Source organism: Lipotes vexillifer, unplaced genomic scaffold (assembly GCF_000442215.2).
Source record: "Lipotes vexillifer unplaced genomic scaffold, Lipotes_vexillifer_v1.1 scaffold395, whole genome shotgun sequence".
Lineage (NCBI taxonomy): Eukaryota > Metazoa > Chordata > Mammalia > Artiodactyla > Lipotidae > Lipotes > Lipotes vexillifer.
Window position 1 is genome coordinate 1,305,841 of NW_006797390.1, and position 14,131 is coordinate 1,319,971.

At 40.3% G+C, this 14,131-nt stretch overlaps 1 protein-coding gene across 1 annotated transcript in view; it reads right to left on the reverse strand.

The window, feature by feature from the left end:
• Positions 1-227: 227 nt before the first annotated feature.
• Positions 228-14,131, reverse strand: part of SMIM10L1 (small integral membrane protein 10 like 1) — a 17,782-nt gene continuing 3,878 nt past the window's right edge. The window contains exon 2 of the mRNA XM_007469495.1: positions 228-305. Coding sequence (XP_007469557.1) covers positions 228-305 — 78 coding nt within the window. The remainder of the gene's footprint in view (positions 306-14,131) is intronic.

A 14,131-nucleotide genomic window follows, 5' to 3' on the forward strand; every position in this document is an offset into this window, starting at 1 on the left:
GTGTCAGGGGAAAGGAGGCAATAGCAGGTAGAAAAGGAGATACACATTCCTGTCCCCAAACAAAGAACGAAGGGAAAATGTTTTCTAGGAAGTTGGTCCAGGAGGAAGCCTGCTGGAAACATCAGTGAGAAGGGGTCTTGGATGTTCCTATGCTGGGTTCATGGCTCTCAGATTTCAGACTCACAAACACCCAGGATGAGACATGGCACTTAGAAATTGGATGCTGATTATTTCATTGGTAAATTGAAGATGCCTTGTTCCAATGTCATGGCTTCCTGAAGGACTGGTATCTTCATACTCATGCTCTGAAAAGCAAAAAAGAAAGTTCATAGAAGGTTGGCAGGTGGTTTCTAATCCCTGCAGATCACACTGAAAGGAAGTAGGCAAGAGCCCACAATTTTCTCTCTCTCCTTCCACCCTCTCCGGTTTCCTTCCAAATTTCTTTCGGTTTACAGTTTTTATGCACCTAACAGATAATGGGCTCTAAATTGTTGCTTACAAGATAGAAAATGATTCTTCTTAGGTTGCTATTTAAGGTGTTCAAATATATATTTACAGAAATAGTTACTGCAGTCTGTTTTATAGTAGTGAAAAACTGAAACCAGTCTAAATGCCCATTGAAACAGAGCTGGTTAAAGAAATCATGGCACAGCCAGACGATGGAATAGTATACAATTAAAAAGAAAAGCAAAACCAAGACCAAATAGATCCATATAGCTCTGTGAATTGATAAGGATGTTATCTAAGAGGTTTGTTATCTGAAATGAGCAACTTATAGATCTGCATATGAAGAATGATATAACTTGTGGATAAAAAGGTTATATATGTTTATATGGGCATAAATATTTCCAGAGGATGTTCAAAAGAGTTAATTGTGCTGGCTTGTGGGGAAGTAGGATGTGAATGCCTTTAAGAGTTAGCCTCATACTTTTCTGTTCAGTTATTTTTTACCTTGAACATATACTAATTCAAAACGAAATATTTTAAAAGCTAGATAAATTTAGCAGCGTGAAATTAAAGTATCATTTAGTAGGGACACTGGAGCTGAGAAGCCTGGTCAGGTGGAAACTTGAGATGGGAAGTCATTGAGAACACTGCTCTACTTGCTCATTACCAGCCCACTTTAAGACAGGTAATCATTGGGAAAAAGGCAGTTTATGGTCTGTGTTTCTCAAAATCAGAATCGCCTTGGATAACATGTTAAAAATAAAGGATCTTGCTGTTTTATTCCAGAATATCTGAAATCTTTAGAACTGGGGTCCAGGACTATGCAATTACTACATATTTTCAGTTGATTCAGTGACACAGTAAAGTTTGAGACCTGCAGGGGTTAGGGCCCTTGATGGAGAGTGAGCTTGAATCATACCTGTCATTGAATTCCAGATTACTGGGGTGGTGGGCCTTGGGGAGGGCTTTGTGGTCCACGTCCTGGGGATGGTGTTCCCTGATTCTTCCCAGGAGGAGGTGGGGGAGAATGGCGATGACGATGACCTCTTGGTGGGGGTGGTCTCTGCTGAGGTTGACCCTCTTGTAGAAGTGTGTCTCTGCTGAGGTTGACCATCTTGTGCGGGGGGTCCCTGCTGAGGTCCATCACCTTGGTTTTCACCATTAGGAGGGGGTCTAGGTGGTGGCCCTCCAGGTCATCCAGGAGATGGTCTTGGAAACTCCTCAGCTGAGTTTGAGTTGTTTACATCTGTAAGGTATGGCACAAGGATAGAGGAACTAGGTGACGGATGGCTGCCCTCTCATTTTGATCTCTGATGACCTTATCAGAGAGTCTCTTCCTCCAGAACCTGCCTCTCAACTACCAACTTCCTACTCCTTTTTGCAGTACTCCTGTTCACCCACATACTAGTGATATTGAGTCTTAGTTCTTTGCTCTTGAGACAAATATGTGCCTTAAATTTGGCAAAAAAGAAGGTGTTGGGTATCTTAGAATTCCCAGAGGCTGCCTCCTAGGACAGAAGATAGCAAATGGATTATCCATGGAAGTTATGTTGCCAGTTATATTTTGGGTCACTGACATAGCTTGCCAACTGTGATTCCAAATCTGGCCTGTTGAGTGTATATGTGGAACTCTTTGGCTCTAAGAGCAGGTGAAGCAATAATAATAATAAGAGAGAGAGAGAGAGACAGAGAGAGAGGCAAAGTGATGACCCACACAGGATTCACTAAATAACTTTACCAAATTTTAATTAAGCACAGGGACATAGTTGAGAGGAGAAGCACAGAGAAAAAGGAACCATACCTAGTTTCTTTTCATTTTTCCTAAACCACATATTTAAAGAGAAGAACATTGAGGAAGAAGGAAGCAGTTGGTTCTGAGTACACTGGAGGAGTCAGAATGTGGACAGCTTCCCTTGCTGTCCTCTCTCAACAGTCATTTCTGGCCTGAGGGCACTCCTGTGTCATCTAAGCTAGACATCTCTGTACTCAAATTAGGGCCGTGCTCATGGTCCCCAAAATCAAGATTAGAAAAGGATTGCCTAAATCTTTTTTTTTTTTTTTTTTGCGGTACACGGGCCTCTCACTGTTGCGGCCTCTCCCGTTGCGGAGCACAGGTTCCGGACGCGCAGGCTCAGCGGCCATGGCTCACGGACCCAGCTGGTCCGCGGCATGTGGGATCTTCCCAGACCGGGGCACGAACCCGTGTCCCCTGCATCGGCAGGCAGACTCCCAACCAATGCGCCACCAGGGAAGCCCAGGATTGCCTAAATCTTTAGGGGTACTAACTTTAATCAGCTCTTCACAAGAGAATGATGATAATAGGACAACAGAGAACTGAAAAGTTGCTAACGAGAAAAAAGAAAGATGATGGAGGATTAATTGAGCCTTACCTGAAATGAGGTTGAGAAAGCCTTCATTGTTGCCCTCTGGGAAAAGAAGCAGAAGATGAAGTGCAAAGTACATTCCAAAACCTTCAGGGCTCACAACTGTTGTACAGGGAAATGGACACTTCCAGCCACACCCCATATATCCCCTGAGTTATCCCATCAGCCACCATCTGTGATGCTTTTGCAAAGGGAGGAGGATGTGAAGGAGTGGCAGGGTTGCTCTTGTGCTGAGGATCAACTGCAAACTCAAGATACACGAGGCCCTTCTGTTCTCCCTAGGATCCCTTAACCCCAATGCTAATTTAGGTTAAGTGCTGGGGTATTTCAGTGTCATATCTTAGTGTACTTCTGCCCTCTTTCTTCATAAAACACTTTCCTTATATTAACGTGCTTTCTCAAGGTGACAGGACCAGGAGTAACACGTGGATACAATCTTGCCCATTTTGGGCACAGCACATTTATATATTAAATGTGGGTGGGAGTAAAACAAGACCACTAGGCCTCAGAATCTAGGCCTAAATTTAATAAATGCAAATGTAGACACAGAATCTACCATAGGGGGTCCAGGACAGAAGAAATGAATAAATACATAGTTCCTAGAATGGATCATGGATCATGTTATTTTATGTCCCTAAGACTTCTTCCATGCTGCTTCTCTTTTCTAGAATCTTCTGTAAGATTTTGGTTGGGTTTTATTTCTTCTAGAAAGTATTTTTAACCCTCCCCCCCCAGTGATAATATAGAGGCTGCGATTATGCACGCCAATAAGATAGTCTGATACTCCCTTTAAAGCCTCAATTGCATTTCATGGATCTTCTGTTTTTCAATCAGTTTCTGTGCTAGAATCTGTTTTCTCATTTTGTTTTTTAACAGAGGATGTTTTCTCTTCAAAATTCTGGCACTCATATCTCCCCATTCTCTACCTGAATCTTATTTGTTGATATTTTATCTGGAATCAGTTCTCCTTGGTTTTTTTCCCCCTCTTATATCTATCTTTTTTTGCTGTGCATTTTGGAGGAATTCCTTTATTTGATCATCTAAATCAGGCCTTTCTCCTCTTCACTAGCTTGTTGCTTTTATTTCAGATTTGGCAACAAGTATTGTGTTTCCAAAAATTTTTTTTAATTACCTGCATTCTTCTTTTCAGTTAATTATTATGTTATATTTAGTAGTTGTCTGCTTATGTCCGCAGAGCCCAGCCGCTCTGCGGCACGTGGGATCCTCCCGGACCGGGGCATGAACCCGCGTCCCCTGCATCAGCAGGCGGACTCTCAACCACTGCGCCACCAGGGAAGCGCTGCCACTTATTTCAGAACTAGTGTTGGATTTTTGTAATTGTTCAGTTTTTGTGCAGTGAAATTTTATGATGGTGTGTTTGTGTTATCTTAGGGAGAGCCATGTAGCTGGAAATCCTAAAGAACATGTCCTTGACTATTGTGCATGAGTGGGTCACCTGCAATGCATATGAGTGTCTGGGTCTGGGCTTTTCTGAAGGATTGCAGATAATATTACAGGAAGGCTTTCTGATACAGTGGGGTTTGCTACAGATAACTTTGTCACTGCAAGGAGACTGGGCAGATGGGTTTCTTTTCGTGGCATAATTATGGATGTATTCCAGAAAGGGGACTGTATCAACAGTTGGCAATGTGGGAAAGCTATGTGGCAAAGCAGAATAGTTCCAACTGGGCTTTGTGGGAGAAAAAGAGTACTTTCTTGGGATGAACAGGTCCTCTTATGGTATTGGGATGACTTTTTCTGGTTTCCTCAGACAATAATTTGGAAAGGAAAGTGGAGAACAGTCCTGACCAGGTGGCTTTTGGTAAACCTTCAGGTGGGAAAGGAGGGTCAGAGGTAAGGAAGAGAGGGAAGTGGCAGCCGACTTGTGTGTGGGCTGCGGAAGGGGCGGTCCTGCTGGAAGGCGGGCTTCCCTTTGGCTTGGTGAGGACTGGAAGAGAGCAGGTAATTCTTCAAAATATCACTCAGTTCAGGACCTTTCACTAACCTTCTCCAATGTCAACCATGGAGGAAAGAGATTAGTGTGCTATGACAGGATAAATATAAGCTCTGAACTCACCAGGCACAAGGAAAATAGAGGAAATGGAAGAACTGAAAGAGAAGCCTGTCAGTCAGGAAGGGTGGGGTGAGTGCAAAGAACAAGGCCGCAGCAGGAGTTTAGGCACGTGAAAATGAATGGAAGCTCTCAAGCAATGCACTTGCCTCCTAGTATGTATGCTTAAATTAACAGTCCCAAAGAGAATTTCTGATTTCCTTCCTTAAAATCCGCTCTCCCTCAATCTTTTCTCTGTTAACGACAGTTGTTTCAGCCATTTGTTCCAAAATAGGAAGTCATTCTTGACCTCTCACCCCCCCACCACCACCTTGCCCATTAGCAAGTCCAGTTGGCTGGACCTTCAGAATATACCCCCACTATGAGTGCATCCATAATCTCTACCCAAGAATGTAGTCCAGGCTATGATTCTTTCTCTCCTGGAGGACTGTAACAGCCTCTCAGCTGGCCTTGGTAACATTCCTGCCCTCTGCCACACTCCATATCAGTTTTCCACTCAACAGCCAGAGTGATAGAAAAATATAAATTACATCATATCACTTTCTTGCCTAAAATTGCCCAGTTTTTTCCTTACACTTGTAGTTTGATGTGCATTTCATACCTCAGCTCCTTCAACAACCACATCTCCCTTCTTTCTAGAGGAGTGATGAGCTCTCTGAATGTGACAGAAATGTAATCTTCTTAAACTTTATCATGCACTAGTTTGCCTGGAACACTAAAGGGTGGGTATAGCAGAAAAGATGAGCACTGACATAGTTGACAAACTTGTGCTGAGAGAGTGAGTGAATTATATTGGGTCCCTATGGTCTAGGAAGTGCTCATGGGAATTGGAAGAATTGATGTGTCCACTGAGTTAAATAAGCACTCTGATGATGTAATTAGCAAATAAACAGTGATTAACTGTGTCTTAAACTGTGTTAAGACACAATTAATTAAACTTTGATTAGATTTTCCTAAAGCTTCTGGGCGTACTATTATGCTGGTTAATATATTTTAATTGCATATTGACGGCTTCTAGTGAATAGATTAGGGCAGAAATACTGGGAAGTGATATGTGACATTAGGTTACGAAAAGACAGTGACTTCCATCGCACCTCTGCTCTCTCACTCTGTTGAAGCATAGCTTTCACTGGGGGAAGCAAGCTGCCCTTCATAAGGCAGCCCGGGGAGAAGAAACCTAGTTGCCATGTTGTGAGGACATTCAGACTGTGACTGAATCCACGTGGTTAGGAACTGAGGACCACTAGCAGCTATGAGTGAGCGTGGAAGCAGGTCTTCCTCTGGTGGACCTCGAGAGGACCACAGCTCCGTGCAACTGCCACTTCCTGAGAGACCGTGAACCATAACCACCCAACCAAGCTGCTCCTGGACACGTAGCCCACAGAAACCGTGAAACAAATAGATGTTTATTGGTTTAAGCTGCTAAATTGGGGATAATTTATTGCACAGCAACAGATAAGAACATCTCCTCCTGTTAATATCTTGCTCCTTCCAATTCAACAACTCTTGCAAGAGACTCAAAGAAATAAATTGTTAACGAAACTTACCCATTTCCTCAGCCTGGCTTATATTATATTATTAGAGTCACCGTGCAGGATGTAGTTTTTCTGTTGTTTTATCTATGATAGATGTTGCCAATTCAGGAATAGATTATTTTTTATTTCTTGTAATAAATGAAGGGATATGGGGCTTCCTAGTTCATTCTACCATCAATATTAGCTATGAAGAGGAGAACATGTAGTGCAGAAAAACACTTTACAGAACTTAAAATCCAAAGCGAGTAATCAGGAAGTAAGAAAACCCATATACCTTCAAATAATTTCAAGTTCCCAGAGTCAGACGAATTGCATCTTTGGTTGTAGGGAACTTGTAGACGTGAACTGAAAGACAAATTTTTGAGATAAGGAAGTTCCAGGAAAGATGGGAGCATAAGGAGAATAGTTTAGAATCTTTTCACCATCCAAAATGGAGTAAAATAAGAGAAAGGAAAAAAAAAGTGGTATGATTAGTGCTGAAACTGTAGGACAGGTATTGATATGTTGGCCAACCTGTCAAATCCTTGTCTTGGGGGAAACTACCTCAAAACGTGTGATCCCATTAAAGCTTCTAATCATAACTGCCCAAACCCCAGGCAGCTGGGGTTGGTGTATGTCTAGGCCAGTCATAGAGACTGGCTGAGGAACTGGCATGTGGTTAAAGCATATCTAGTCAGTGTCTTCCAAGTGGAAGTCTTCCATAGGAAAATATATGAATGAATTGCTAAAATGAGGGGATGGCATATGGAGCTGCTGGCAGTCATTTTGGCAGCCACACATGGAAAGAGCTAGAGATGGATTAAAGCCTTTTGATAACATTTTTGAGCCACTGAATCCAGTCATATTTGAGGTCCCTGTTATATGCGTGTTCCATTTTTTCTACTTAAGTTAATTTTAGTTGGGTTTCTTGCATTTGGAACCAAATTAATCTTTGTGGAAAAAGATTGCTAATTGCAAAACAAAATTTTGAGATATTTCTGCCAGAAAGAAAGACTATTGGATTTTCCTAAATAAAGTAGCATACATTTTGTGAAACAACTGAGCGTTATTTTGTCAAATTCCATAAATTTGACTTCCCGAAGCTGGAAGATTGAATGCAGCGAGTCATATTCTGCTCCTTTTGGAGCCTTTTTTTCTGTCACAGACCAACAGTATTTGAGGTGTTTTGAGGGGCTAGAAGGGAGAGTAGATATTCCTTGTTATTTTTTTTCCAACCTGGCTTTATGTAGATACTTCTTGCTTTATGTCATTAGCAGTAGGAAAAATGTGAGCTTTTCTAGTTAGAGCTTTGGTAGAACAAATATAATTTCCAAAAGGTCTTATTAAGACTTGCTAAAATTAAATGACGTACATGTTTATTCTGAGAAGAAATAGAGTATATATATATTTACTAATTTGAGGACATAAAGCTAAAAGTTCTATCACATTTGGTAAATACCAAAATCAGGTTCGGAAATACTCTCAGTTCAAAGCTACAATCAATGGTGTATGTTCTGTATTAGCTTAAAAAATGAATTACTAGGGGGCTTCCCTGGTGGCACAGTGGTTGAGAGTCTGCCTGCCAATGCAGGGGACACGGGTTCGAGCCCTGGTCTGGGAAGATGCCACATGCCGCGGAGCAACTAAGCCCGTGCGCCACAACTACTGAGCCTGTGCTCTAGAGCCCACGAGCCACAACTATTGAGCCTGCACGTCTGGAGCCTGTGCTCCGCCACAAAAGAGGCCGCAACAGTGAGAGGCCCGTGCACCACGATGAAGAGTGGCCCCCGCTCGCCGCAGCTAGAGAAAGACCTTGCACAGAAATGAAGACCCAACACAGCCAAAAATAAATAAATTAATTAATTTTAAAAAAACAACAACAACAAAATAATTACTCAAGTAGCAGTTTAAAAAAAAATCTATTTGTTTCTGTTAACTGCTAGCTCTGTAGGTGTTAATAGTGTGAGCTAGTAGGTAAGAAAATAAAATAATACCCAGCATTCATTAACAGAATTATAGTGAGTAGACCTGGAGTTAGGATGAATCTGATTCTGAAGGAATGTTCCTCAAATCCACTCTTCTTAGTACATGAAGTTTGTCAGTCTTTTTCAGAGATGTTCATGAATGGGCTCTGTGACACTGTAGAGATTTACCAGGATATATTCTCATCATTGTATGTGATTTCAAGATAGATGGAAGCACTCAATGAAATCCAAATGTTTATTTTCCACTTGATGTCAACAACCTCAATGTCAGGTTTCTTTTTAAATACTGATTTTGTTATGCCCATTGTAAAAGTGATGTTCAACCCAGGAACTTTTCCCAACTTCGTAAGAAATGGGAGTAAGTAGAAGTTATCAATGTACCATGACAGAATCAATATCAGAAATAGTTCCCTAGATGAAACAAGAAAACACCAGAAGAGGAGTTATGTAAACTTCCCACCAAGGATGAGATTTAAGGTTAAAGGAAAGTAGAGAACGATTTACAACTTGGAGCAACATAAGCTCTTTAATCTTTGTTAAGAATTCCAAACAATCATTCTTCAAGTCCTTATTCTAATCATATGTGACAATCTGACCTTTTTGGTTTTTCATCTGAGATATTAGAAGTGTGTTCACTAATACCCTTTATCATGAACTACCCTTCCCCACTTGATTTTTTTTTTTTTTTTTGCGGTACGCGGGCCTCTCACTGTTGTGGCCTCTCCCGTTGCAGAGCACAGGCTCCAGACGCGCAGGCTCAGCGGCCATGGCTCACGGGCCTAGCTGCTCCGCAGCATGTGGGATTTTCCCGGACCGGGGCACGAACCCGTGTCCCCTGCATCGGCAGGCGGACTCTCAACCACTGCGCCACCAGGGAAGCCCCAGACATAACTTTTAAAACAAAGGAGCAGACTATCTATCATTAGGGATCCAAGCTAGACTAGCCACTACCTTTCTAGAATAAGAAAAAAAATCAACTGAATTTATAAAAAGGTACTGAATAATTTCCCTAAGTGTATAATAATACGTATATGTCTACCTTGACACAGAATTTGTATGGGGGGGGGTGTGTGTGCATCTAAGGATTATATGAACAATAATGTCCCTTGTCAGAGAGGATAAAAACAACCAACTCACCAGAGATAAAAACAAAATTTACAAAAGAATATCACATATTTGTAGAATTTTTGGACATGTCTGTGTGCATATATAGTGCTGAGTTGACATAGTAATTAAAATAAAAGCAGCTGAAAATGTATATACATCTTAAGGCCAGCAGGTGGCAAAATTGTGTTTGCTAATGATGTTACAATTTTGAATACAATAATTCATAATTTTGCTAGTAATTTTAGAGATTATAATTGTAAACATTTTTTAAAACCATAAAAAATGAAGAAATTTTTGTTAGGATTTACAGTTGCCATAATTATTCAGTGGTAGAAGCAAACAAACAAAAAAACCCAAAAACAACGTAGAAAATAAATGTTGAAAAGATGTGGGTTATAAATTAATTTTGATGGAGCAGTAGGTCAAGTCTGACACTAGAAAGAATGTAAGAACCATAAGAATTTTGTAAAGCATACCCTTACTCTAGGGAATAGGGCTGTGGGGTACTCTGATGTATCCACGATGATGATGATACATGTATATGCAGAACTCCATAAAGATTTAGATTTCTAAGCTGCATTCATTATGTTGGACACTATATAAGAAGTTTCCTGGATGGGGGGTAGGGGAATTAGATGAAGGTGGTCAAAAGATACAAACTTCCAGTTATAAGACAAATAAGTACTGGGGCGGTACTGTACAGTATGATGACTATAATTAACATTGCTGTATGGTATATTTGAAAGTTGCTAAGAGAGTGGACTGTAAAAGTTCTCATCACAAGGAAAAAGACATCATTTTTTGGTATTCATACTAGATGATGGATGTTAACTAAACTTACTGTGGTAATCATTTTGCAATATATGTAAATCAAATTGTTATGTGTACACCTTAAACTTAAACAGTGCTGTGTGTCAATTATATCTCAATAAAACTGAAAGAAAAAATAAAGTTCCTAATGGTTGTCACTGGGATTATCTTGTTTTAGGAAAGGTGAAGTTCTAATTATACTGGTTATAGTTAGATTCAGTACTGAGGATAATTTGATTTAGAATCCCTTTCAGTGAAAAAGTTAAAAATTACTTTGTACTTATTAGAAGTAAGCATAGTTTTAGTTTTTAGATTTACATTTCAGTGTTACTAAACTTTTCTTTAATGACCTATAAGATAAAAAAAGATTTAGGCAACTATGCATAGCACTGGGTGCTTATGAGTGGAATTTAGCCGTAAATGTCTCATTAGGATTAAGTTCTCCCTACTCATGTACTAATCTTGGAAAGGTGAAGCTATAAGAAGTAGGGGCCTGGGAACTTCCCTGGTGGTGCAGTGATTAAGTATCTGCCTGCCAATGCAGGGGCATGGGTTCGAGCCCTGCTCCGGGAGGATCCCACATGCCCCGGAGCAACTAAGCCCCTGTGCCACAACTACTGAGCCTGCGCTCTAACGCCTGTGAGCCTCAACTACTGAAGCCCGTGGGCCTAGAGCCCGTGCTCCGCAACAAGAGAAGCCACTGCAATGAGGAGCCTGTGCACCACAAGGAAGAGTAGCTCCTGCTAGCCGCAAGTAGAGACAGCCCGCATGCAGCAGCGAAGACCCAACACAGCCAAAAATAAAAAATTAAATTAAAAAAATATAAATTGAAAAAAAAAGGAAGTAGGGGCCTATTCCACATAATAGAAGCACAGAAAATAACTATAAAAAGATGAAGTCTGGGCTATGGGCTGGGCATTGTCTACCAATGTATTTATTGTCTTTTCTCTATTAAAATGGCATTTAGAGATTTAAGTTCTATGCCTCTCCTTTCCATAAGAAGCCTGTGTTAGAGACCCCAGCCTTGATCCAAGAAAAGCTACTAGTATCACATCCATAGCTAGTCTCATGCAATCTGGAGAGAACTGGATCCTATTCTGGAACCGAATTATTGGGAAAATAAAATGATTGTCCATGCTTTCTTGCTGATCACTTCCCTCCAAAGTAAACTTTTTATAGTCGAAGTAATGAGTTTTTTGGTTTTTTTTTTTTCAATGTGAGATCAGGAGTGTTGCAAATAACCTGTTTCTAACGTCAGAAGAGGCTTATATCTGAGCTCTGCCCTAGGCCTAGAACTTAAACTGAGAAGGTATTTCAGTGTTCAAGCCATGTTGTCTTGAACTTTACTGAAAGAAAAGGTCCCAGTAGAAATACGCACGGATGAATACAGAACGTGATAATGTTGAATCTCTGATGGTTCAGGTGTTGTGTCTGCTGCTCTTGATTAAACCTCATGTCCTCCAAGGCAGGGGCTTTCATAACTGAAGTACAGAAACCAGGGGGGCACCTGCAAAACCCATTCTTCCACAGTCCACCCACCTTGACATTGGTTAGGGCTGTCTATCGAGATCTATGCCCTGTGCTGGATTGCCCAGAATAAACCATTTAAAACTGGATCAGATGGTTGGTTTGATCAATTTAAAAAAAGACAATTTTTTTTTTGGAGGGGGATTATTTGAAGTTATAAAAGCTCAGGTGACAGATGGGTTGTTTTCAACTTTAGCAATTTGGAGGGACACCAATGTACATACGGCTTCAGAAGACTAAGGCACTATCTTGACTTGTATGTTAGTACCTGTTTCTTAGACCCAAGTTTAAATGAGTTAGCTTTAAAATAACTTCTTTTCCCTCCCATATGGATCCAACCTGACCTCTAAATTTTAAGGCTTCTATTAATTGTACTCGTCTTTGCAGTTTGAGATGCTTTTTATCAATTAAAAAGCTAAAACAGTCTTTTGAAAAACAGCTTTTTAAAAATTAAACATCTTTTTGTTTCTTTATCTGTTGGACACAATCTCTATTACTGTGCCAATGATTTTAGAGCCAAGATGTTCTAAGTACAGTATTTCCTTAGTGGTTTTTGCTTTTTCGTTGTGTGATGATTTATTTTTCCTCATGTTGGTTCATATGAAAAAGTATACCCACTCTCCCTCACCCAGTATATGAAAGATCTTCATTCCGCTTTATTTTTCACTGATGGCACTCCACCACCTTACTGTGAATAAATCCACTTGGTGCTTGAAAGCCATAAGGATGAGCAAGAATTTCCAATGTTCACTGCAGATCCCTAATTAGGACAGAAACTGGCAGGAGTGCCTTCAGATGTACTGCAACTAAGATGTACTTTACTAAGAATTCCAGTGTCTCTTCATTTGTTGTAGGCACCGGGAATGTCCTTTGGCCTTTCAGTTCTTCCAAGGGCATTGCTGAGATTTGTATTAGTGAGGAATGGGGGTGGGGAGGAGTTGGTTTCAGCTGCAAAAGATTCATGACCTGACCTGGTGGTAATCCTGCTGGGCAATAGGCTATCATGTGTTCTTGCTGAAATTGCAAGGAAGTTTCCACACTTAGGGTAATTCAAGAAATAGACTGATGAGATTCAATCCAGCCCAAGTGTTGGAAATTCTGATAGCTATTGAAGGGTTTCTTTCCTTGGTCCACTGTGTTTGGAATCTTCCAGATCTACTCCTCAGACTACCTTCCAGGCATTAGGATTTTCCTCTCCTTCTTTTGTACCTATATTCATAAACTTTCTATTCCGCCACCACTTTACGTCTCCATGTGTAAGCTGTTTTCTTCTTGACTCTATCAAATGCTACTGATGCCCCAAGAAAAGTCTCCATTAAAATAGGACTGCAGAATTTTGTAACTGGGAATTTAGTTCGGCTTCCTCAGGACAGCAATGACTTAGCTTCAAAATTCATGTTTTTACCCGATCTCCACTCTGTCATGGGAAGGAAAGTGTTTTCTTTCCATCCTAGGGGAAATGAATATCCTTTCCTCTGTGTCCTCCATCGCCTTCACCCCTCTTCCCCACAAATAGGCCAACTGGCTTTAGGCATCAGGGTATAAAATACTCGAATTTAATATCAAATAATGTTAAATATTTATATTCTAATACAAAAGGCCCTCAATAATTATATTAAAAAAAGATATCCTCAAGTATTACTCAGGTAATACTTCTGTTTGAGAATTTGAGAAAAGTGACGGGATTATTCAGAATTACCTATACGTGTAAAAAAAACTGAATCCCTCATCAAATGTATCTTTAGTAATAAACTTGAGATGCACTTGTGGTTTGGCCAGTTACTATGACCTTAGGAAAGTTACTTAACCTCACTAAATCCTAGTTTCCTTACCTGAAAAAATGATGATGAAAATATCTTCCTCATAGGGTACACGTGAGGATTATGATCATGTAAGTAAATAACTTTTCATAGTTCCTGGTATTAAAATCTCAATAAAATTTTAAAAACATGCCAATAGTGATAGGTTTTTTTTTTTTCAAGGTTTTTTTTTTTTGATGTGGACCATTTTTAAAGTCTTTATTGAATTTGTTACAATATTGCTTCTGTTTTGTTTTGGTTTTTTGGCTGCAAGGCATGTGGGATCTTAGCTCCTTGACCAGGGATCAAACCCACACCCCCTGTATTGGAAGGCAAAGCCTTAACCACTGGACCAGCAGGGAAGTACCGATGATACATTCTTTTAGCCAGCTAATCATAAGTATTTTTACTCTCAATTTTAAAATCCTTAAAAAAAATCTTGCTCCCTAACCCTTAGGTTATGTGTTTATACTATGATCACTCTTTC